A 26,091-nucleotide genomic window follows, 5' to 3' on the forward strand; every position below is an offset into this window, starting at 1 on the left:
ACCTCTGGACACCTGAGTAGAGTGTAGTGTTTGGTGTAACTTTAACACTAAGAGGCCTAGGCCTCAAGGCAGTAAGGAGTACCGCACGGATTCCTTCCGAAGGCCTGAACTCTCCTAGGAGGGAGGAGTCAGGATAAGATAGGAAGGACTCTCTGATATTGAAACTCAGGAGGAGGTGTCACTAACAGGACTGGGAACCACCTCTAACAGTAAGGTCAGTTCTCGAGGTCGGACAAGCCAGGTAGTAAACACACAGACAGATAAAGTACAGATTCAGAAGGCAGATGCGGAGTCTTAATAAACAGGCAGGGTTTGGCAACAGGGTATCAGAAATATCGACGTACAGAATCAGAGTTCAGGAGATTAGTCAGGCAAGCCAAAAGGTCATAACAGATAATCACAATCAAACTAGTACTTTAAGCTATCAACAGAATCTAGCTAAGTGTAGGATTACAGCTCCAGCTGGTCCCGGCACACTTTAGGATCTGACTAAGGTCTGAGTGCTACCACGTTGTGTTCGAAACGCCAGACAACCAGCAACTGAACAGCCAGCAGTATATATACACAGGCATCTCTCCAGCACCTCCCTAAGTGCTGGACCAATGAGAAGAGGTCTAGTCATCAGCTGACCGAGCAGGTCAGCTGACCTTTTTCTGGCTGCCATATATGCTCTGCCTCTCCGCTCACATGCGCGTCACTCTGAATCTAGAGGGACTATGAGTCCCAGCCACACCAGCACCGCTCTGCGGTGTCTCAGGGCCATGCATGCTAACCGCCGTGTCAGACACGGCGGTTTCTCTGCGCTCCGCCATGCCCTTGAGGGAAGCAGACGTCTCACGCTGAGTAGAGGCGGCTGCTTTCCCGCGATGCCTCACAGTACCCCCCCCCCTCCCCCGAGGAGTGGACTCCGGACAGCTCCTACCAGGTTTCTTGGGATGTAAGGCATGAAACTCCTTCCTTAATTCGTCCGCATGCATACAACTCCTCGGTACCCATTCTCTATCCTCAATGCCATACCCTCTCCAATGCACTAAATATTGTACCGGGTTCTGTACAATGCGTGAGTCTAATATTTTCTCCACCTCGTATTCAGGTTGGTCATCTACCATCACAGGAGGAGGAGGAGTGGGACCCACATGGACCGCAGGTTTAAGGAGGGACACGTGAAAAGATCTTACGCCCCGCATACTGGCCGGAAGATCTACAGCATAAGTGACATTGTTGATTTTCTTGGTCACAGAACACAGACCCACAAACCTGGGACCCAATTTGGCTGATGGCTGTTTCAGGGTCAAATGACGTGTGGAAACCCAGACTAAGTCCCCTGGTTGAAACTTCCATTTCAGAGAACGTTTCTTGTCAGCTTGACCCTTTTGACTTAGAAACGCCTTCTCCAAATTACTCTTAACAATCCCCCAATTGTCTCTGAGTGACTTCTGCCAAGCCTCCAGTGCTGGGAACGGAGTGGAGGCCACTGGCAATGGGGAAAATTTAGGCAATCTCCCAGTCACTACCTGAAACGGAGAGAATCCCGAGGAGGAGCTTCTCAAATTATTGTGCGCAAATTCAGCGAATGGTAAAAACTTGACCCAATCGTTCTGCGCTTCAGCCACATAACATCTCAAAAATTGTTCCATTGACTGATTGACCCTCTCTGTTTGCCCATTGGTCTGTGGGTGGTAGCCTGACGAGAATGACAGCTCCATGCCCATTTGATGACAAAATGCCCTCCAAAATCCAGACACAAATTGGACTCCCCTATCTGACACGATGTTTTCCGGAATGCTATGCAGCCGGAAAACGTGAATGATGAACAATTCGACCAGTTCCTGAGCCGAGGGGAGTCCTTTCAGGGGCACAAAATGGGCACTACCACCCAAATGACCGACATGCCTTCAGACCTGGGCAATTCCCTCACAAAATCCATGGACAGGTGGGTCCATGGCTCACTCGGGGTGGGCAAAGGCTGTAACCTTCTCACAGGTGCCAGCCGGGAGGGTTTACTTTTAGCACATACCGCACATTCCCTGACATATTCCTTGCAGTCTGTTGCCATAGAAGGCCACCAAGCACACCTGGCAATCAGATCCTGCGTTCTGGCAGCTCCAGGGTGACCAGCATTCTTATGGGCGTGAAACATTTGTAGAACCTGTAGACGAAATGGTAGTGGGATAAACATAACCCCCTCAGGTTTTCCCTCAGGGACATCCTGCTGAAAGGGACCCAGAACCTCTGCCCAATCTTCCCAGGTCTCCGTGGCTGCTAACACTAACCTCTGCGGGATGATGGAGCGGGGGGCTGTGCTGTCTCTGGTTCGAAACATCTGGACAGAGTATCTGCCTTGATGTTTTTGCTGCCTGGAGTGTACATGATTATAAATCTGAACCTCGTAAAAAATAAAGACCAACGGGCCTGACGGGGACTTAGTCTCTTAGCCCCCTCGATGTATTCCAAATTCTTGTGATCAGTGTAAACCGTGATCGTATGTTCTGCCCCTTCTAACCAATGGCGCCATTCTTCAAACGCCAATTTAATGGCCCTGCAACCCTGACCGTTGAGACAGCACCGCCCCCACCCCAACCTCCGAGGCATCAACCTCCACAATAAAGGGAAAGGACGTGTCTACATGTCTCAAAATAGGCGCTGAGCAAAACAATTTTTTCAGGTGAGAAAAGGCTGCCACAGCCTCAGGGGACCAGTGGTTGGTATCTGCCTCCTTTTTTGTGAGACTGGTAAGGGGGGCAATTATCGTGGAGTACCCCTTTATGAACCTCCTATAGTAGTTCGCAAAACCCAAAAATCTCTGCAGGGGCTTCAACCACACTGGCTGTGGCCATTCCAAAACAGCTGTGACCTTGGCAGGATCCATTGACAGGCCTGAGGTGGAAATCACATACCCTAAAAACGTGACAGTGGTCACCTCAAAAATACACTTCTCCACCTTGGCATAAAGCATATTTTGCCGCAATTTGTCCAACACAAATTTAACGTGGATCCTGTGCTCGGGGAGGTTGTTGGAATAGATTAGTATATCGTCGAGGTATACCAGCACAAATCTACCCAACACCTCCCTGAATACCTCGTTGATTAATTCTTGGAAGACGTCTGGCGCATTGCACAACCCGAAGGGCATCACTAAGTACTCGTAATGCCCGTCGGGTGTGTTGAAGGCCGTCTTCCATTCATCGCCCTTTCTAATGCGGATCAGGTTGTATGCACCCCTCAGATCTAACTTTTGAGAAGATCTTGGCGTTTGTGACCTGCGTGAATAAATCGTCTATCAATGGTAACGGATAACGATTCTTCACCGTGATTTTATTCAGGCCACGGTAATCGATGCAAGGTCGAAGACCTCCGTCTTTTTTCTTAACAAAAAAGAAACCGGCCCCCGCAGGCGCCTGGGACGGGCGAATGAACCCTTTGGCTAGATTGTCACGGATGTACTCCTGCATAGCCACTTTCTCTGATCCAGACAAATTATACAGGTGACCCCTAGGGGGCATACAACCGGCACGGAGATCGATGGGGCAATCGAAAGGGCGATGAGGAGGTAATTTATCAGCAGCCTTGGGACAGAATACATCCGAGAATTCAGAGTATTGCTCGGGAACCCCCTCCACATGAATCTTGGTCTGACCTAAAGTCACTTTCCCTAGACACTGCTGGGAACAGAAGTCTGACCAACTGGTTAATTGTCCTGTAGCCCAACTAATCTGTGGCGAATGGAGCTGCAGGCAGCCAGGGCATACCTAAGACAATTGTGGAGGTAGTCATATGTAATACAAAAAAACTTAAACTTTCCTTATGCAGTACCCCAATAGTGACTTCCACCTCTGGTGTCTGTGACAGCGGACGGTCCCTTTGTAGCGGGGAGTCGTCCACGGCAGTAACCTGGATAGGTGGTTTTACTGGGGTGAGTGGAATGCCCAACTTCTCTGCAAACTCGGAACTCATAAAATTAGCCGCGGAGCCTGAATCAATAAAGGACTCCGTGGCCTCAGATTTGTCCCCCCACGTAATCGTACAGGGAAGGAGTAAACGTTTTTCTTTTAGGGTTATAAGTTGGGCGCCTAGGGTGTTACCCCCTACAACTCCTAGGCGGTAGCCTTATTAGGACAGTTTCGTACCCTATGCCCTCCTTCAGCGCAATACAGACATAGTTGCTCAGTCATTCTCCGGCTTCGCTCCACCTGGGTCAATTTTGACCGACCGATCTGCATCGGCTCGGGAGGAGGCAAGACCGGAGAAGATGAGACAGAGGGAGATGGCGTTACCACAGGTGCAGCGGGAGGTGCTGCGTAAGATGTCAACCTGACACGATGACTACCCCTGGTCTGTCTCTGATGACGTAGCCTGCGGTCGATACGAATGGCCGACGAGATGGCCTCATCGACCGTTTTGGGCTCGGGCTGACTCAATATTAAGTCGGAGACCTCATCTGACAACCCAGACAAAAAACAGTCCAAGAGGGCATAGGTGTCCCACTTGACCGTAACTGACCACCTTCTGAATTCAGCCGCATAATCTTCGACTGGACCTTTGCCTTGACGCAAAAGCTTGAGCTTCCGCTCAGAGGTCGCGGTAAGGTCCGAGTCGTCGTAAATTACTGCCATGGCTTTAAAGAATTCCTCTACAGAGGTAAGAGCTGTGTCTCCGGGAGGTAGGCTATATGCCCAGGTCTGGGAGTCGACGGACAATAAAGTTTTAATAAATGTGACTCTCTGAGCCTCAGTACCAGAGGATCGGGGTCTCAATTCAAAATAAGATAATACTCTACTCCTAAAATTGCGGAAGTCAGATCTGTGGCCTGAGAACCTCTCGGGTACGGGCATACGTATGTCAACGCTAGGAGGGGATCGCACCTCATCCACTGACGTCTGGAGGGTTAGTACAGACCCTGACAAAGCTTCAATCAATGCTTTCTGTTCACCCAGCACTCGATTGACATTATCCACCGAAGTGGCAAGTTCACCCAGAGGACCTGAGCGTGAGTCCATTTTGTTTTTTGGTCTGGCGTTCTGTAACGATCGGTGTAACACAGAGAGGATCTGATTACCTGTGATCTGCAGTATCACTGGGAATACAGATATATACCAGATTATAGATGATCTGCAGTATCACCGATAATCCGATATACTAGCTAACCTCTGGACACCTGAGTAGAGTGTAGTGTTTGGTGTAACTGTAACACTAAGAGGCCTAGGCCTCAAGGCAGTAAGGAGTACTGCACGGATTCCTTCCGAAGGCCTGAACTCTCCTAGGAGGGAGGAGTCAGGCTAAGATAGGAAGGACTCTCTGATAGTGACACTCAGGAGGAGGTGTCACTAACAGGACTGGGAACCACCTCTAACAGTAAGGTTGGTTCTCGAGGTCGGACAAGCCAGGTAGTAAACACACAGACAGATAAAGTACAGATTCAGAAGGCAGATGCGGAGTCTTAATAAACAGGCAGGGTTTGGCAACAGGGTATCAGAAATATTGACGTACAGAATCAGAGTTCAGGAGATTAGTCAGGCAAGCCAAAAGGTCATAACAGATAATCACAATCAAACTAGTACTTTAAGCTATCAACAGAATCTAGCTAAGTGTAGGATTACAGCTCCAGCTGGTCCCGGCACACTTTAGGATCTGACTAAGGTCTGAGTGCTACCACGTTGTGTTCGCAACGCCAGACAACCAGCAACTGAACAGCCAGCAGTATATATACACAGGCATCTCTCCAGCACCTCCCTAAGTGCTGGACCAATGAGAAGAGGCCTAGTCGTCAGCTCACCGAGCAGGTCAGCTGACCTTTTTCTGGCTGCCATATATGCTCTGCCTCTCCGATGCGCACGCGCATCACTCTGAATCTAGAGGGACTATGAGTCCCAGCCACACCAGCACCACTCTGCGGTATCTCAGGGCCATGCGTGCTAACCGCCGCATCAGACGCGGCGGTTTCTCCAGCTATCTAAGTGTCATACGTGGCTTTCAAATACTGCGATCTGGGAGTTACACACATGGCTACATAACAGCAATATTTAGGCGGAGCAATGGCTACCTCATATTGATATCTGGAGGAAGAAGGCATATGTGGCTATCTGAGGCATGGGTTCTTGTATATCTGGTGGCAACTTGGCACCGTAATTCTTTTATCTGGTGGTGAAATGGGTTTACCGCAGCAGTAATTGGTCTTGTAAATTAATATTCTGCAGAAATACTGCATTACTGCAATGCCGAAATTAATATTTCTGCGTTGCAGTAATGCAGTATTTCTGCAGCATATTAACAGTCTGCAGCCAATCTCAGGCTGCAGGCTGTGAAAATCAGAATACCATAGACATTTTAGATTTTACATTATTGACATCGGCAAAATATAACAGATTCAGAAAAACTATTTTTTTTAATAAATGATATAACTTACTTTCATTAACAAAAATGACAGAAAAAAACCTTCTGTGGAAATCTGTAAATGGTTTTGGAAATTCAGAATTCCGCAGAAATCAGCAGAATCAGTAACTTTCATTTTTGGAAATTGGAATTTTTGCAGAATCAGAAATCGGCATTTCTGACCATTCCTAATGGTGATCACCTACTTATCAGAGAGGCACATAGCAACTTAATGTTTCTGTCTGGGGCACCTGACTACTTAACTTGGTTATATGAAGGCATATTGCTGTTATTATTGGAAAGTGTGTGTGTGTGCGTGTGCGTGTGTGCGTGTGCGCGTGTGTGTGTGTGTGTGTTGTGTGTGAGTTGTGTGTGTGTTGTGTGTGTTGTGTGTGTTGTGTGTGTGTGTTCTCCTTTGGTGAGAAGAGTTAACTTCTGACTTTAATTTAAAGACAGAAAAGTTAACTTTAGGTTTGCCTGAGGTAACATGTTTCATGAATACTACATGCCTTATCACCATGGTGATAACTCTAGAAACGTTATTAAAGACAGGAGATAAACTTAGTGAATTGAGGCCAATGTTGGAAAAAGTATCATGGGAATTCCATACAATTAACAATAAATATATATACCCTTAAAATATTTTATGTTATCCCTTAAAGGGGCACTATGGCAAAAACTAGGCTATTGGGATAACCCTGGTAGCATGTACCTTATATTGAGCATCAGATACGAAGCAGTTTTTTTAAATGTCTGCTTGAATGGTTAGAGAGCATATGCAGAGATCCTGCTTGTCGCTTTTCAAACTATGCAACATATCCTCTCCCTCTGCTGACTCAGGATCTGCTGTAACAGCTATTTCTCCTCTATTCTCTCCCTGCTGACACTGTATGGGAGATGCAGACTTTTTAGCGAGTGCTCAGTGACTACTGGGGAAGATCATAGCAATGGGAGCAGATAGTCGAGCCCAGTGTAACAAGTAATTTATGTTGCTTATTTCTTTATTTATGATCTTCTTCGGCACTAGCTAAGCAGCCTCAGCCTGAATTCCAATGACCTGTACAGATTCAGCAGGGAGAGAGGAAAGGGGAGCTGTTACAATGCAGCCTGAGTCAGCAGAGGGGGAGGACAGGCAGGATCTCTGCATATGCTGCCTATAACCTTTCAAATAGGCATTCAAAAAAACTGCTTAATATCTGATCATCCTAATTTAGGTACATGCTACCAGGGTTATCCCACTAGCCTAATTTTTGCCATAGTGTCCCATACTATACTACAATAAATGTACTGTATGTCAGTCTGTAAAAGTCAGTTTGTAAAAGTCACTGTGGTTTGTATTTTTCAGTTACTGGAGTTATAACTGCCACAACAGATTTTGATTATGAAGACAGAAGACCTGTTAGCTACTCTATGAGAGTTGATTGCGTATCAGGGGGATTACTCTCAAACAGATTCTCAAAAGCATTAACTGTGAATATTGAAAATGTTAATGAACCACCAGTATGTGAACCTCGATTTGAAGCAAAAATAGGTAAGTGTAATACAGATCTACTTCTCCCTAATGCCTAATGCACAGAAATCATACCTAAGAGTGTTGGAGGACATACATCTCATTGCTGTGAATTTTCTAGCACAGTACCATCCTGCAAGTATCATTATTTTGATGTGACTTTGACAATCCCATCATGTAGGAAGTCAAAAACTTGTTTCCAATGTGTGAGCAAGCAAAAATTAAATGAAAGAAGGAGGGTGTCTAAGTTGAAGATCTATGGGAGGTTCTGGCATTTTAGAACTTAAAAAGGTGCTTAGGGGTGAGACAGGCTTGGTGGAAATATAGAGCTGAGTCATCCTCTCCCTGGCACATAGCAAAACCAGCTTGAGTGACATTATTGATTCTTCCTACTCATCCTGATCTTTAGAAATAGAATTTAAAGCCACTTCAGGCGTATCCTCTCCATTCTGAAGACCGACATGTGCTGCAGCAAAGTTGAATACAACATTAATCAGGTGTCTACACAGGCTGTTTTGTAGTTGACAATCCTTCAGTATTCTTTAACTCACAAGGAAGTTGCTTATTGAAAATTGTATCTCTCTCTTTCTGCATTCTAATTCACAATTTCATACACAAGTTGGCTAAGTGGCCAGGTCCTGCGCTCCTTCCAGAATCCTGCTTAGTAAAGCTCAACCAGAAATTGGAGGCTACAATTGTTCCATAGTGGTGAGTGCTAGTTCAAACCATCTGTAATGCAAACTTTTTGTGTGAATGACAAAATCAGTCATGCTTGTTTTCAGTATGGTGTTTTAGCCTTGACCCTTTCCTAGCATGCACCTTATCAGTACTTTATTTTCCAAAAAAATGAGCATGTATGCCTAGGTAGGTCCTGGAATTGTGCCCAAAAGTGAAAAAGTATAATAAGGAGACTGACTTGGGCAAAAGCCCTTGCGAACTTACAATCTAAACAAGTAGGGGATAAACAAGAGGTAGGGTAGTATGCAATAAACATATAGAGGCAGTGTGTTTTAGGATATTTAGTAGGAGTGCAATTTGGTCTTAGTACAAAGGAGAAGTGGCCTAAGGTAGAGCATATGCTTGTCAGAACAAATGAGTTTTAGAGAGCATTTAAAGGGACTCCGAGCAGTGCCTGTGGGTATGCCTTTAAGCATACCCACAACTAATTCACTATATCCTCACACCCACCAGCATGATGTTTGTAATTATATCCCCCTGGGTTCTTTGTATTTCATTGCATTGTGCTGAATGGAGCTGCCGACTTTGGGGAAAAGTCGTCCTGTGTAATACATGTAACTATGGAAAGATGTATAAATCGTTGGAAAGAGGAGAAAGAGAGCATCAAAATGGTATGCATCTTTTCATAGTTACTGCACTGCTCGGAGTCCCTTTAAAGCTAACAAAGGTTGAAGATTGACAAAGTGTTGTGGGAGGGCATTCCAGAGGAAGGGTGAAGCACATGCAAAATCTTGTAAACGTGAATGTGAGGAGGTAATTCTAGAGGAGGATAACAGAAGGCCATGTGCAGATCTGAGATTGTGATTGGGTTGTTATCTGGAAGCTAGTGAGAAGTACACGGGAGAGAAAGTGAGGAGAGCTTTGTAGTTTAGGGTTAAGAGTTTGAACTGGATCCTCTGGTTAATTGGTAGCCAGTGAAGAGCTTGACAGAGAGGGGCAGCAGAGGAAGATTGAGAAAAAAGATAAATGAAACGGACAGCTGAGTTCAGTACAGATTGGAACAGTGCCAGTCAGTTAGTTGGTAGTCCACAAAGTAGTATGTTACAATAGTCCATACAAGATATTATAAGAGCATGTATTAACATTTTAGTTGTGTCTTGAGTGAGAAAAGGTTAGATGCAAGATATGTGTCAGGAACACTGTTGCACCCTGCTTCACCGGCTGGTGTTATCACGAGTCACCAGCAGGTGGCTCTGCTATCCCTGCTATGTTACCTGCAGTTTCCAGTTTCACCACAAGATGGAGTATCACCTTCTGGGCATGTCTCTGATCAACAGGTGTTCTCCTAGCAGTTTACCATTTCCTATTTAAGACAATAACACCCCTTGCAGGATTTCCAGATCTCGAGTTAGCTTGGCTTCTGTTGCCTGGTACACTTTCTGATACCCTGCTCGGTAATCTTTTATCCTGATCTGTCCATGTATGACCTTAGTTTGTTCTCTGACTTTGATCCTGTTAGCTGATCCTGTCTGCTCTGTACTTGTTAATCCTGATCTGCCCGTGTATGACTTTAGCTTGCTCTTTGACATTGCTCCTGTTACCTGATCCTGTACCTCGATTATATGAATATTGTGATATGAGAAAAAGTGAATTGCATATGGGCCCAGGTGTTATAAATAAGCCAATAAGCTCTCTGGCCTCCTGCTCATACTTTAGTTATAAAATACAAAAAAAATCTGCCTTTGGGAACTGTCTAAAGCCAAGTACACACCCTCAGTTTTGTTTGGCTGGTGATTGGGCATAGTGTTCAAAATCTGTTGACCCTCATACTACATGGAAGTGGTAAAATTGGCCAGGTTAAGTAGGTAAATTCTCATACTTCATGGAGGTGGAAAAACTGGTCGAAGGTTGAAGGCGTTTACCAGGCTTTAGGCTTATAATCCTTAAAACCATAAAACATAAACATCTATCTGGCTGTTTTGTGATGCTCACATGGCGCAAGCTTGAGAAGAGAACTTTTCTATATAGTAGGAGAGTTTACCTACACAATCTTCTTATAATACCCAATATCTGTTCAATTTTACCACCTTCATGTAGTATAAAAGTCTTCAGTGATTAGTAAAAATTCAAAGAGGGTACCAGGCTTTACATTTCTTGTAGAGATCTGCTTATGTCTCTCTGCACAAATGATTAGCAATTTCAAGAGGAAACTATAATCTGCAGCTGTATGTACATATGTGTGCATATTTCTCTCTGTGCTTAATTTTGTTTAAAAAAAAAGTAGAGAATAACTGCTATGAACCTCCCTGGTGGTATGATTCTTTCCTGATTTTAGGGTCTAAAAGCGATACATTTTTTTCATGTGCTTATAGACCCTGAAAGCAGGAAACAACCATACTGCAGAGATTCTGCAGTAGCCCCCTGTACATTACTCACCTTCCCAGGATCCAGTGCTGCAATTCTCCCTCCTGTCCTCTGGGTGGTGCTTTACCCCTGTGATGAGATCGCCGTCTCCCGTCATGTGACAATCAAATGGCGCTCTCACCCGAGAGATCGAGAGCCTCCGAGGACCGGAAAAAGATGAGCTACAAGCCTTCTGGATTCCAGGAGAGGTGAGTTCTAACTGTCTGAACCCTCATATCTCTCACCGGCTACCTCAAGCTCCAGGCTTCTTTTTTCCAACCTGAGGCCTGCTCAGGGATTATTGCCAAGGAGATTATTGATGATTATTATTCCTTTCTTTCAGCTAATAGGACAATTCCTGAGAATTTTCCAGTGTACCAGTCCGTATTTCAAGTACCTGTGAAAGATCCAGATGGTGACTCACTAACGGTAAAAAATAAATTAAATAAATAAAGCAAGGGATGTATAAATTATCAAAGCATCAATGTGGTATAAAACAATGCTGCACCCCAAGACTCCTGTAAGTCCAGAGTATTTATAATACAGACAATACTCTATGGTTATAAAATTATATGGCCATCTTGTAGTGTCTATAATAAGCAACTTTGTTGTGTGGCTTAATGTATCCCATTATCTTTAAGTGATCTTGTAGAGCACATGTGTCAAACTCCACGGCTGGAGGGCCAGATCCATGCCAGTGTTTAGGATGGACTGAGAAAGAAAGGAATGTGTTCTACCTGATGGACCACACCTTTCCTGATTCAAACCCATCAATTCATTTGAGCTGTATTAAAAATGTGTGAGGATCTCGGCCCTCGTAGGACCGGTTTGACATACCTGCTGTAGAGGATCTCATCATAGCTAAGTAGTAGAAAGACTGAAACAATAGCCTTACCATTTCAGCTGTCTTGAGTTGCTGTAAATAATATCTGTGCTCTCTATTGTGCCCAGCAATTCAGCAAATATAGCTAGCCTTCCTGCTTTGCAAGTCCAGCCCTGTCCTCTTTTGTTACCCCACAACACCATCAGGCAGGGAACACACTTGACAGTTTTCGTACGCGTTTTCTGCACAGAAAAACTGAGAACTCATGTTAATCAATGTGCTAGTACACACTTACTGTGTTGTTCGCACGCAGAAAAAAAACCTGACATTTTGCATCATGACTCTGCACATTTTGGCAGTTTTCTCTATCAATTACATCAGCTGCTGTGAAAAAACGCGCGCGTTTTCCTGCATGAAAACACACTTAGTGTTCATAAAAAGTATGCAGAAAAACGCGCGCGGAAAACTGAAAGTCAAGTGTGTTCCCTGCCTCAGTCATGCAATCTGCCATGAACCTGCCCTATTAGTAAATTGACAAGCTTGATAATTAAGTCTACACTCAGATTTTCTACATTTGGGTTCTAACAGAGGCTAAGCAAAGAAGGTGCTAAACTTATATTAGTTTATCAAAGGTAAAAGCACACCAGCAATCCAGTTATCGATAATGAGCACCACAAACACCACTTCATGTTTTTATTGCATGCTTCAACAGTAAGAAACCATGAAGGCCCAAGCTTTTATCTTCACAGCCTTGAAGACAGTTGCAGGGATTCCTATAAATGGCTTATTTAATACGGCACAGCGTCAGCTACTTTAGATCAGTGGAGGACTAACTCTGACACTTTGATTGCTGCCGACCCCATCCCCTGCCTCCATGTCATGTAATGTAAATATTACATGGCTGCATTAGGGATTATTGTAGAGGCGCCACTTCTGAATCTGTTCTAGCCTTGCATCACCCTATGTGGATCAAAGTGTTGGATAAAGGCTGACACTTTTATCTCCTCCAGCACCACACTAAACCGTGTAATAATGGAATTTGCTGTCAAACATGCAAGGGGAAGAGCTACAGCACTCAATCTGGCATTGGCCCTCCCTCTGACCTCACTCTAGTGTGAGGAGGTAAAGACCTTCTGGATCCCACTGCACCATTTTCATGATTCCGTCTTCTCCCTAGCATACTGGAAATAATTAATTAATCACAGAAAATGTATTCAGCTCTAAGGCCCATACAGACGTTGGATTTTTCCGAACGACGGGTCGTTTGAATGTCCCGTCGTTCAGTCGTCCGCATGCCAAATCAGGCGTGTGTACAGACTGTCGTTCGTGTGATACAACTGAGTTTGAGCGATCCGCTGGGCGGATCGCTCAAACTCAGTCTTATCATGCGAACGACAGTCTGTACACACGCCTGATTTGGCGTGCGGACGACTGAACGACGGGACATTCAAACGACCCGTCGTTCGGAAAAATCCAACGTCTGTATGGGCCTTAGACACTCACTCTTCTCTGCCTTATCTACAGTAATAGCCCGGCAGATCGCTCAGAAACAGCCTTATCAGTCCGCCGACAGACTGTACACACGCCGGACTGTCTGCTGAAAACCCGCCCAGTGGGAGGTGACGACGGACCAATCGTTGCCTTTAGTATGGCGTGTGTATGGGCCTTAAAAGTGTAAAAGTCTTCCTTTGTGATGTATCCATCTGCAAGAAAGGCACAGTAATGCACTGATATCATTTCAGCTCTGTACCCCTAGTGTTGCTAGAGCAAAAATATCTGAAGGTGTAATTGAGTAGGCATAGTATCAAGGGTGTGCTGCAGAACAGTTTCAAAAACTGTTTGAAAATATACCGTTCCTATTTATAACAAGACATGGTTCTGACTGTAAACTAAAAGCCAATATACTGAAAAATATTCATAGTTAGGACATTCTTGATCTATTATGCATTGCTTACGAATCAAAATCAATGCTTTTTATCTGAGGCCCCTTTCACACTAGGACAGTTTCATTGTGTTGTGTTATCCTTTTTTACCACAGGGTAACGCTAAAGAAATGAAAGTCTATGGGACATTTCATACCTGATGCGGTGCAATACGCGAGAAGCGTTGCATCTGACCTTAAAGCATCAGCGCGTTATCGGTCAAAATCCATATTGCAGGGCACAAAGCGTATTTTTTCAATACACTTCCATGCAATTTGTATGTTGGCCACAGGAAGTGAGCGGCAGAGAGCCTCACTTATCGTTTGGATTGCTGCCAAACATTACATTACTGCGCATTACTGCTTGGATCTCCAAAGCCTGTTTTTAAGACTGCAGTGCAATGCGATCATCCGATCGCACCGCAACTATAACGCTGGTTGCTGGTGTGAAACGGGCCTGGAAGTTGTTCATAAGATGTCCGTCCTTTCAATGATTTTTGTTTCCAATTACAGTATAGACTTCTGTCCCAAACATCTCGACCAGAAATTGGAATGTTCTTTGATGTGGATTCCAGACTAGGAATTGTTTACATAAGTTCTCCTGTATCTATAGATTTTGATGCAGGATATGAGGTAGGCTCAATAGTCTTTTATGCAGTAATTTTTATGGTTGATTGATATATCAAACTGTGACAATGTTCCTATTATTTCAAACTTCCCTTCTGCCCCTGCATTTACTAGTAGTTACATCTAAAACTTTTTGTGTAGTTTGCTTTCTTAAAACAGAAGGTATTTGCAACAATTTAGCTTTACGTGTGCAACTGTGGCTTCCCACAATGCATAACTACTGAATATGTAAATTATCTCTTTATGCCCCTGATTCCCTGAAGCCAGATTTGCATCTAGAACCACTGCTGTATTGCTAGCCTATAGCTTTTACATTTTACACAGTCACATCAACACAACATGCAGACAGCCTGTTTCAGACTGTTGGTCCTCATCAGTGCATGGCAGTGATTTAGTAGTGATGCATTGGGGGAAGAAGCTACAGTTGCTCACTTAAAGCTGAATTATTGCAAATACTCTCTGTTTCAAGAAGGCAAACGACACTGAGCGTTGTTTTTTTAGTAGGAGGGCTTTTTGATTAATTTTAGTTCCCTATACTTTACTAGTGGTTCTGGGTCACCCTGAGCTGCTTGGGTATCCCGTTTTAAAACTTTTTGTGGTCTAGAAAACACTGGGCCTGATTTGGCAACCCAAAGGATTGCAAATTGCAAAACGACAGCTTAGCACATCACAGTGGCCATGACTGATTAATAGGAAGTAAGGATGTGGCTATGCTGTGCCAAGCTACACGGAATTGTATTGCGTGTTGCATTGTAATATGCATCACTACAGCTACCATGAAGGTTAATATTGTGCACATTTGCACCTAATTTTGGATTACTACTGTTACTGTACTGTAAAGGTTAATTATGTACATATTTATGTTAGATTATTTATGATAGAATTAGTGATCTGCAGGGGCGCAGCAATAGCCATAGCAGTTGCTATGGGGCCCTGGAGCATAGGTGGCTCAGTGGGTACCTAATTTATTTCCAATAACTTTTTTGCGTTTCTCCACCCTCTGACTTTGTCTCAGTGCCCATGAACTATGTGCAGTTTTGATTGCATGATAATGTAAATTGCCCAATGAACTCATATCCATAGAGTAGTGGCAGATGGTATTGCTTAAGGGCCCGTTCACACTGCACGCGTTTCCAGCCGCGTTTTGGAAACGCGTGCAGGTGGCCGATACGCACGACATCAGACATTGCATAGAGTGCAATGTCTGATGTTCACACTGCATGCGTTCCGTACCTGTGCGGTCCGGGAACGCATGCTGCACGCAGATTTTGCTAAAACGCCTGGCTGTCCCATTCACTTTTCAGTGATGGGATCAGCCACGCAACGCACACAAACGTGGATGGCCATGCGTTCGTACGCGTTGCGGTCTGCACGCGTTCCGCACGCATGGCCATCCGCATTTGTGATCTGAACGGGCCCTAAGAGTGCCTCCATCTGAGGGCCCCATGAAAGTTTTTTCTATGAGGCCTCATGATCTCTAGCTACGCCACTGGTGATCTGGTTAATTATTTGTTGACAAAGGAGACCAGTGTGGCCCTGAAACAGCTGTTGGAGATGTTAACTGATGTTGCACACAGTGGACAGTTAACAAACCCAGTTTATTTCAATAGAAAAGTTGGAGGAAAATATTTTTTTTCCTGCAGCATTACTCTTCATCAATCAGACTTGCATGGTGTTACCTGAACTAATCCTCTGGATTTGAGGGGAAAAAAACATAACTCTTAAAACTTAACAGATCAAGTGGTTCTTTTTTCCCTCTGTACTAGCACTGACTAACAGTGGTTGTTATTATTGTTAATATTATTGTATGTTTTCATTAGGAGTTCAGACTTATAATACGTGCTACAGATCCTAGTGGGCTTTCCTGTGAAGGAGGAGTAGTAATCACTATTGAAGATCTAAATGATGAGGTGCCAATATTTCAGTAAGTTTTCTTCTGGCTGGGATGGGTGGAAGGGCTAGGTGCTAGCTGGGGCGTCTGGGTGCTGGCTGGGATGGGTGGAAGGGCTAGGTGCTGGCTGGGGTGTCTGGGTGCTGGCTGGGGTGGGTGGAAGGGCTAGGTGCTGGCTGGAGTGTCTGGGTGCTGGCTGGGGTGGGTGGAAGGGCTAGGTGCTGTCTGAGTGCTGGCTGGGGTGTCTGGGTGCTGGCTGTGATGGGTGGAAGGACTAGGTGCTGGCTGGGGTGTCTGGGTGCTGGCTGGGATGGGTGGAAGGGCTAGGTGCTGGCTGGGGTGTCTGGGTGCTGGCTGGGGTGGGTGGAAGGGCTAGGTGCTGGCTGGAGTGTCTGGGTGCTGGCTGGGGTGGGTGGAAGGGCTAGGTGCTGTCTGAGTGCTGGCTGGGGTGTCTGGGTGCTGGCTGTGATGGGTGGAAGGACTAGGTGCTGGCTGGGGTGTCTGGGTGCTGGCTGGGATGGGTGGAAGGGCTAGGTGCTGGCTGGGGTGTCTGGGTGCTGGCTGGGATGGGTGGAAGGGCTAGGTGCTGGCTGGGGTGTATTGGTGCTGGCTGGGATGGGTGGAAGGGCTAGGTGCTGTCTGAGTGCTGGCTGGAGTGTGTGTGTGCTGGCTGGGATGGGTGGAAGGACTAGGTGCTGGCTGGGGTGTCTGGGTGCTGGCTGGGATGGGTGGAAGGACTAGGTGCTGGCTGGGGTGTCTGGGTGCTGGCTGGGATGGGTGGAAGGGCTAGGTGCTGTCTGAATGCTGGCTGGGGTGTCTGGGTGCTGGCTGGGATGGGTGGAAGGGCTAGGTGCTGGCTGGGGTGTCTGGGTGCTGGCTGGGATGGGTGGAAGGGCTAGGTGCTGGCTGTGGTGTCTGGGTGCTGGCTGGGATGGATGGAAGGGCTAGGTGCTGGCTGAGTGCTGGCTGGAGTGTCTGGGTGCTGTCTGAGAGGTGGAAGTCTACTTTAGGGAACCCAGCAGGAATCTTCATAGGGAAATTCAGATAACATGACTGAGTGTACTGCTGCCTCTTTCCAATAGTAAGTTATGGCAAATGCTATAGTCTTTTATTCAAATGGGGCTTGGATGCTTTCCTTATTCTGAAGAACATTCACAGTTATGACTTCTAAGTGTTTTAAGATCATACCTTGATTCACTGATAGACATTTCTGCCCCTTGGGTATTCTTTCCTCTTGGAAGCAGTGCAGTAAGAGGTTGAAAATGATGCACACATCTTTTTCCAACGTAGATAACTATGTAATCTTTAAGCAAATCTTTTGCCCCAAATAACAAAATCATGATGTGTTCTTCTGTAAGGTGACAGTAGATATACTGTATCACTGTTTAAAATACAATATAAAGATTACAATGAGAGTTTAAAAAATGTAATCCAGGAGCCAAAAAAAAAGAGATAATGAGAAAAGCCAACAAGGCTTACATATACTGTATGCTAGTAAAGGCATACGTTTAGTTTATATGCTAGGGAGTTTAGCATAAGTGGTAATGATAACATTAATATCAGTCATTTTATTTTACTGATATAACTGTTTAAAACCTTATGCTTGAGTCAAACTCCTGTCCTAATCTCTCCTCTCAAACTAAAGGAGGTCACATGCCAAACAATTAAATCATCCAATTTTACCCCTATTCGATAAATATGATCGGTTGTCCTGAAAAAGCTTTTATTTGTTTTCGATTGAAAAATCTGATCAAATTTCCCATGTTTTTTTTTGTTGTTGTTTTTTTTTCATTTTTTGAGATTGGATATGTTGGAAAATTCAGACCAATTTTATCAAGAATTGTATGGTGTGTGATGGATTGTGAAATTGTATTCAACCAGAAAAATCGTATGTAACTATTCAATAATACCAAACGTTATTTATTCACTTTTTTCTCTTGATTTTTCTAACCAACCAATTTTTGTGAGTTTACGATATTGATCCCGAAATTGTAGCAATCTTGAAAATACATGTGTGTGGTACCTCTAAGATTCTGATCAAAACGTCCGATCAATCAGAAAATTGGATTAAAATTCTCAAATTGAATCAAAATTAAACCGATTGTATGGTGTGTGGCCATCTCAACTCTTCTGCGACAACACTAGCCCTTCTATTACCATTACACCTAACACTCACCCTCCTGCCACCGCTACACCAAGCACTAACCTCACTACTGCTCTGCCTATCACTAACCTCACTGTCACTACACCACACTAACTTCACTGTCTCTATGGCTAAAACTACCCTTCAACTACACCTAACACTAACTACAGATAGTTTGTCCCTTAAAGGAGTACTATCGATTGAAACGACTTTTTTTTTTAATACTGTATATTAGTGTACACATTACCACTAGTGCTAGGGGCACTTTATTTATTCACCCAGGTCTCTCTCTTGCTATCCCTGCTTAAAAATTCATTTCTCACACAGCTCATAGTAGTTTGGGTCACCCTGAGCTGCTTGGTTACTCTGTCACACAGCTCACAAATATATTTCACTGTGTCACTCACAGCATGCAGGAGACATGAGGAGAAATAGGCTGATCTGAGGTGGTAACAGGTAACTAAATGAGCTGGAATATTGCTGGAATATAACTAGCTATAAACAATAGTCTGTGTTTACACTCAGTCTGGCTGCCTGCTTGTGGTGATTCACTCCAGGCTGCATCCACTTTACAAGCTGCTGAGAGGGGCAGACCACTGTTTACAATTAGCATTATTAGTATCTTTATCAGTCAAGAGAAGCAAAGATAATAAACACACATTGCTAGAATCTTTAACCCCTTACCACCATATCAATAAGATTCTTTCAGCAAGGTGATAATTAAACTATAAACTGAGGAGTTGATAGCAACTCCCCTGTGCAGACATGGGCTTAGCCCTCTGGGAGCCCTCAGCATATAGATACATTTGTATCAAACACTGACGGCCAAAACTGACGGAGGATTTTACAGCTGAGAGGAACAGCTGTGTGAGGAATCGAATTGCTCCTAGTACTTGTCCTAATGTGTGCTACAACATACAGCATTTAAAAATAAATGCATACATCGATAGTATTCCTTTAACATTTCACACACTTGCTGATTCATCCAACACAGCTGTAGTGACATTGCTTATCAAGGCACACAGCCGTAGCACCCTTTCTTGTTGATAGGTGCCAAAACTAAACACCCTCGGCACACTTTAGCCACAATTAATTTTGCAGGCTATGGTGTTGCCAAGGTTAGACACAAACCTCTGCATCACAAATATGTGCTTCGTATTAAAGAGACTCTGTAACAAAATTTTGAGCCTTATTTCTTCTATCCTATAACATATCTCCCAACATTTTAAGATAAGGTAGAGGGACACTTAGGCCACACTCCTGGCACACCCGTAATCACGCCCCTGACACACCCCTAGCCATGCATACCATAAAGATTTCATAGGAAAAATATGTTGTTTTATAATTCAAACCACACTTGTCCTTTCTATCCTGGTTCATTTTCCTTCATATTAACATTTGAAAATAAGAAATATATCAATTTAAAGGATATAAATAACGTTTAAGGTAGCCATACACTGGTCGATTTGCCATCAGATTCGACCAACAGATAGATTCCTCTCTGATTGAATATGATCAGAGAGGGTTCGTATGGCTGCCTTTACTGCAAACAGATTGTGAATCGATTTCAGCCTGAAACCGATTCACCATCTACTGAGCTGCCGCTGTCGCCTTTCCTCCCCCCTCCCCCCGCATACATTGCCTGAAGCCTGGTCCCATGCATCTTCTCCGCATCACGGCATCCGCGTATAACTTTCTGTCACTACAGTGACAGCGGAAGTTCAAATAGAGCGCCCTCTATTTGTACTTCCGCTGTCACTGCAGTGACACCGGAAGTTTTACACAGATGCCGTGATGCGTAAGGTGATGCGGAGAAGATGCCAGCCGGGAGCCGATGCGGAGAAGATGCCAGCCGGGAGCCGATGCGGAGAAGATGCCGGGAACCAGCTTCAGGTAATGTATACCTGCGTCGATCCTACGCCGCTAGCGATGCGCTCCCTACCCCGGGCGATCGACGGTAATTTTTCCGCACGGAGCGATCGACGGGACCGATCTATTTTGGGACAAAATAGATCGAAATTTAGCGTTTAGCGTGAACGATGTGACAGCAAATTCGATCCCAGTGATCGAATCTGCTGTCGATCGGCGGGTAATCGTCCTAGTGTATGGCCAGCTTTAGAGTATATTAAAGACAGTTTTTCAGTAGAAAAATACATATATTTACATATTTTTTTACATGAGTCCTGAAAGAGGGACAAATGAGGAAGAAAGAGGGACAGAGGGAAAGGGTTCTCAAAGAGGGACTGTCCCTCCAAAAGAGGGACAGTTGGGAGTACTGCTATAAGTTCCTATACCTGTTCTAATCTGCTCTGGCATACTGCAGCCTTTGCTAGTTGCCCTGTCTCTGTAATAAATCTTATCTTCTTTCCTCTGTCGGCTCTGTTGGGCTCAGGCTGGAATGTGTGGAATGTGCAGCACTGCTTGTGATAGGCAGAAGCTTTACACACCCTCTCCAAGCTCTCCTCTCAGCCTATCACACTCTGGTTAGCAGCCATGTCTTTTGTTTTTAAATACTGACTAAAACAGGCAATTACAAGCCAGGATTGCAGCAGGGAGTGGCAGAAACAGCACAGAGGGGCCCAGGAGAACATACTGAATAGAATGGTATGCTTTTTATTGTAAGAATATCTTTAAAAGGATACTGTAGGGAGTCGGGGGAAAATGAGTTGAACTTACCCAGGGCTTCTAATGGTCCCCCCCAGACATCCTGTGCCCGCGCAGCCACTCACCAATGCTCTGGCCCTGCCTCCGGTTCACTCCTGGAATTTCAGACTTTAAAGTCTGAAAACCACTGCGCCTGCATTGCCATGTCCTCGATCCTGCTGGTGTCACCAGGAGCGCACGGCGCAGGCACAGACCATACAGATACCCCCTACAGTATCCCTTTAAATATTATTATCACAAACTACATTATGGGTGACACAAGTGACACAATTATTAGCAAGTGACACAATTATTAGTTGTCAATACTGTCACCAATCATGTTCATACCTGCATGATCGTAAATGATTTCTGATATATACATATTCAAGCAAGCAAAAGTATGCTGTTTTCCAACAGGAAACTTGAAAATGACACTATTTATGTGCCTGAAAACACTCTCCCTGGATCCATCCTTCACATATTTACAGCAACAGACCGAGATGCTGATACTCAAATGACCTATAGTTTTCCAGGAATATCATCCATGTTTCGCATACATGAAGGTATGTGCACATTATTTTTTTAATTGAATTGGAACAGCTGTGTAAGTTGAAACATATGCTAATGTATGCCAACAAGTACTTCACAGAAGCATGAAATTTAACTTTTCAGCAGAAGGTGGACTCAGTAGAGATGGCTCAAACTTCAGATTTTGGGTTCACAAACTGCAAACTCGAACTTCCGCAAAAGATCGAGTTCACGCAAACTAGGCGAACCGCCATAGAATTCAATGGGCAGGCGAATTTTAAAACATACATGGACTATTTCTGGCCACAAAAGTGATGGAAAAGTTCTTTCAAGGGGTCTAACACCTGGAGGGGGACATGGCGGAGTGGGATACATGCCAAAAGTCCCTCGGAAAATTACGTATTTGACGCAGAGTAGAGTTACACTTACAATCCCTAAAGGGCAGAAATCACATTGCATTGCTAAGTTGGAGGCATAAAGTGCTTTAAAAAATCTTGCGTGTGTATACATCAATCAGGTAGTGTAAGTAGTGTGTAGTGATGCTCAAATACCCCTTTTTAAAATTCGAGTTTGGTCGAATTCGAATAGTAAATTATTCGAGGTCAGTCGAATATTCGAGTCGAATAATTTTTACTATTCGATTCGACCTCGGACTTCGAGCTCACTATTCGAGTCGGTATTCGAGCTCACTATTCGAGCTGACTATTCGAATTGGCCTTAAATAGCTTCCAACACTTGTTTTGAGGGTGAATGATGCAAGAAACATCTTTTTTTCCAAGTAACAACAGCAAGTGATTATGTGGGGATGTTCCTTTAAAAAAAAATGTGGAAAGAGAAGTTGTGTCCTAAATTTTGTTCAGTAGTGTTACTGTATATACTTGTTCTTCTTCTTCTTTATCTTTCTTCTTCTTCTAGATCTTCTTCTTCTATATCTTCTTCTTCTTCTTCTTCTTCTTCATCTTCTTCTTCTTCTTCATCATCTTCTTCTTCTTCTTCTTCTTCTTCATCATCTTCTTCTTCATCTTCTTCATCTTCTTCTTCATCTTCATCTTCATCTTCTTCTTCTTCTTCATCTTCATCTTCTTCATCTTCTTCTTCTTCATCTTCTTCTTCTTCTTCTTCTTCATCTTCTTCTTCTTCATCTTCTTCTTCTTCATCTTCTTCTTCTTCATCTTCTTCATCTTCTTCTTCTTCATCTTCTTCATCTTCTTCTTCTTTTTCTTCATCTTCTTCTTCTTCATCTTCTTCATCTTCTTCTTCTTTTTCATCTTCTTTTTCATCTTCTTCTTCATCTTCTTCTTCATCTTCTTCTTCATCTTCTTCTTCATCTTCTTCTTCTTCATCTTCTTCATCTTCTTCTTCTTTTTCATCTTCTTCTTCATCATCTTCACGTATTTCTCTTTTCAATTTTTTTTTAAAGAAATGCATCTATTTTTGAGCGTAACAAATAGCTGGTGGGCGCACGCATGTTGGAAGCGCCATTGTATGTGCTCCCTGGCAGTGGAAACACAAAGACAGCAGGAGGTAAATTCAGCAGCAGGAGGAGGAGGATGAGTGTGTGGCAGCAGGCAGTCAATGAGGCAGGCAGCTCGCCGTGACATAATAGCCCTGGTACCTAGCGGTGATACCAGGGCTGTAAATAAACACAACAGGAGGTCCCAGACAGCGGTCGTGCAGCCCACATTGTGTCCAATACACAACTGGGACAACACAGTTTTCAACCCGGGCACCTCAGAAAAATTAAACCTTTTTTTTTTTTAATGGTTTTTTGGTTTTTGGTTTTACAACCAATATAGCTATTGTTTGACGTAATAGCTGGTGGCAGAGTGGCAGCAGAAGAAGGTAATTCTGTGTACCCTGGCAGTGGGAAACACAGACAGACAGCAGCAGCAGGAGGAGGAATGGAGGAGTAGGCGAGCAGCTATTGTTTGACGTAATAGCTGGTGGCAGAGTGGCAGCAGAAGGTAAATCATCTGTGTACCCTGGCAGTGGGAAACACAGACAGACAGCAGCAGCAGCAGCAGGAGGAGGTGTGGAGGAGCAGTGTGAGTGTGGCAGCAGGTAGGCAGCGTGACATAATAGCCCTGGTACCTAGCGGTGATACCAGGGCTGTAAATAAACACAACAGGAGGTCCCAGACAGCGGTCGTGCAGCCCACATTGTGTCCAATACACAACTGGGACAACACAGTTTTCAACCCGGGCACCTCAGAAAAATTAAACCTTTTTTTTTTTTTTAATGGTTTGTTTGGTTTTGGTTTTGCAACCAATATAGCTATTGTTTGACGTAATAGCTGGTGGCAGAGTGGCAGCAGAAGAAGGTAATTCTGTGTACCCTGGCAGTGGGAAACACAGACAGACAGCAGCAGCAGGAGGAGGAATGGAGGAGTAGGCGAGCAGCTATTGTTTGACGTAATAGCTGGTGGCAGAGTGGCAGCAGAAGGTAAATCATCTGTGTACCCTGGCAGTGGGAAACACAGACAGACAGCAGCAGCAGCAGCAGGAGGAGGTGTGGAGGAGCAGTGTGAGTGTGGCAGCAGGTAGGCAGCGTGACATAATAGCCCTGGTACCTAGCGGTGATACCAGGGCTGTAAATAAACACAACAGGAGGTCCCAGACAGCGGTCGTGCAGCCCACATTGTGTCCAATACACAACTGGGACAACACAGTTTTCAACCCGGGCACCTCAGAAAAATTAAACCTTTTTTTTTTTTTTAATGGTTTGTTTGGTTTTGGTTTTGCAACCAATATAGCTATTGTTTGACGTAATAGCTGGTGGCAGAGTGGCAGCAGAAGAAGGTAATTCTGTGTACCCTGGCAGTGGGAAACACAGACAGACAGCAGCAGCAGGAGGAGGAATGGAGGAGTAGGCGAGCAGCTATTGTTTGACGTAATAGCTGGTGGCAGAGTGGCAGCAGAAGGTAAATCATCTGTGTACCCTGGCAGTGGGAAACACAGACAGACAGCAGCAGCAGCAGCAGGAGGAGGTGTGGAGGAGCAGTGTGAGTGTGGCAGCAGGTAGGCAGCGTGACATAATAGCCCTGGTACCTAGCGGTGATACCAGGGCTGTAAATAAACACAACAGGAGGTCCCAGACAGCGGTCGTGCAGCCCACATTGTGTCCAATACACAACTGGGACAACACAGTTTTCAACCCGGGCACCTCAGAAAAATTAAACCTTTTTTTTTTTTTAATGGTTTTTTGGTTTTTGGTTTTACAACCAATATAGCTATTGTTTGACGTAATAGCTGGTGGCAGAGTGGCAGCAGAAGAAGGTAATTCTGTGTACCCTGGCAGTGGGAAACACAGACAGACAGCAGCAGCAGGAGGAGGAATGGAGGAGTAGGCGAGCAGCTATTGTTTGACGTAATAGCTGGTGGCAGAGTGGCAGCAGAAGGTAAATCATCTGTGTACCCTGGCAGTGGGAAACACAGACAGACAGCAGCAGCAGCAGCAGGAGGAGGTGTGGAGGAGCAGTGTGAGTGTGGCAGCAGGTAGGCAGCGTGACATAATAGCCCTGGTACCTAGCGGTGATACCAGGGCTGTAAATAAACACAACAGGAGGTCCCAGACAGCGGTCGTGCAGCCCACATTGTGTCCAATACACAACTGGGACAACACAGTTTTCAACCCGGGCACCTCAGAAAAATTAAACCTTTTTTTTTTTTAATGGTTTTTTGGTTTTTGGTTTTACAACCAATATAGCTATTGTTTGACGTAATAGCTGGTGGCAGAGTGGCAGCAGAAGAAGGTAATTCTGTGTACCCTGGCAGTGGGAAACACAGACAGACAGCAGAAGGGCAGTACACAGCAGCCCACTGTAGGTGTAAAATGTGTGGCTGCAGGCGACGTAATAGTCAAAGTGAACCAGGCTGGCTTAGTGAGCAGGAGCCAGGAGGTGGTAAAGGGTGGTAAGGCACATTAACGATGGTTCCGGCAGCCAGTTCATGTCCCCCTCTCGCCGACAACAGGGGCCAGGAACTCGCCTTCCACCCACGCCTGGTTCATCTTGAGAAACGTCAGTCTGTCCACAGACTTGTGAGACAGACGTGAGCGTTTCTCGGTGACCACGCCACCAGCTGCACTGAAGCAGCGCTCGGACAGCACGCTGGAAGGGGGGCAGGACAGCACTTCCAGGGCGTACTGCGCCAGCTCGCTCCAGATCTCCATGCGCTTGACCCAATACTCCATGGGATCAACAGGGGCATCGCTGTCAAGCCCGCTGTACGACCCCATGTAGTCAGCCACCATGCGGGTCAGGCGCTGGCTGTGACCGGAGGAGGATGCTGCTGCATGCATCTCCTCTCTAGTCACTGCTGCCGGAGCCTCTACAGTCCTGTAGAGCTCGTGGCTGAGAGACAGCAGGTCTGTGGGGCGCTTGCTGCTGCTGGATGCAGGCACCTGCTGCTGCCTCTGTGCTGGCTGCTGGACAGTGGGGGTGGAAGGCTGGGGGAAGGCTTCCTCCAAGCGCTCAACAAGGGCCTGCTGCAAGCTCCTTATTTGTTGCGCTGGGTCTCCTCCTGCAGGCGGCAGGAACTGGCTCAACTTCCCCTTG

General features: G+C 45.0%; 1 protein-coding gene across 4 annotated transcripts in view; it reads left to right on the forward strand.

The window, feature by feature from the left end:
• Positions 1-26,091, forward strand: part of LOC137561378 (cadherin-related family member 4-like) — a 121,381-nt gene that overhangs the window by 16,248 nt on the left and 79,042 nt on the right. For 3 of the 4 annotated variants that reach the window (XM_068272673.1, XM_068272672.1, XM_068272674.1), the window contains exons 3-7: positions 7,715-7,900; positions 11,304-11,389; positions 14,218-14,337; positions 16,152-16,255; positions 21,426-21,571. In XM_068272673.1, the coding sequence (XP_068128774.1) occupies positions 7,715-7,900; positions 11,304-11,389; positions 14,218-14,337; positions 16,152-16,255; positions 21,426-21,571 (642 nt within the window). Of the gene's footprint in view, positions 1-7,714; positions 7,901-11,303; positions 11,390-14,217; positions 14,338-16,151; positions 16,256-21,425; positions 21,572-26,091 lie in introns of those variants that run through there. The other variant, XM_068272675.1, reaches the window with a different exon arrangement.

Source organism: Hyperolius riggenbachi, chromosome 3, assembly GCF_040937935.1.
Source record: "Hyperolius riggenbachi isolate aHypRig1 chromosome 3, aHypRig1.pri, whole genome shotgun sequence".
In the NCBI taxonomy this organism is placed as follows: Eukaryota; Metazoa; Chordata; class Amphibia; order Anura; family Hyperoliidae; genus Hyperolius; species Hyperolius riggenbachi.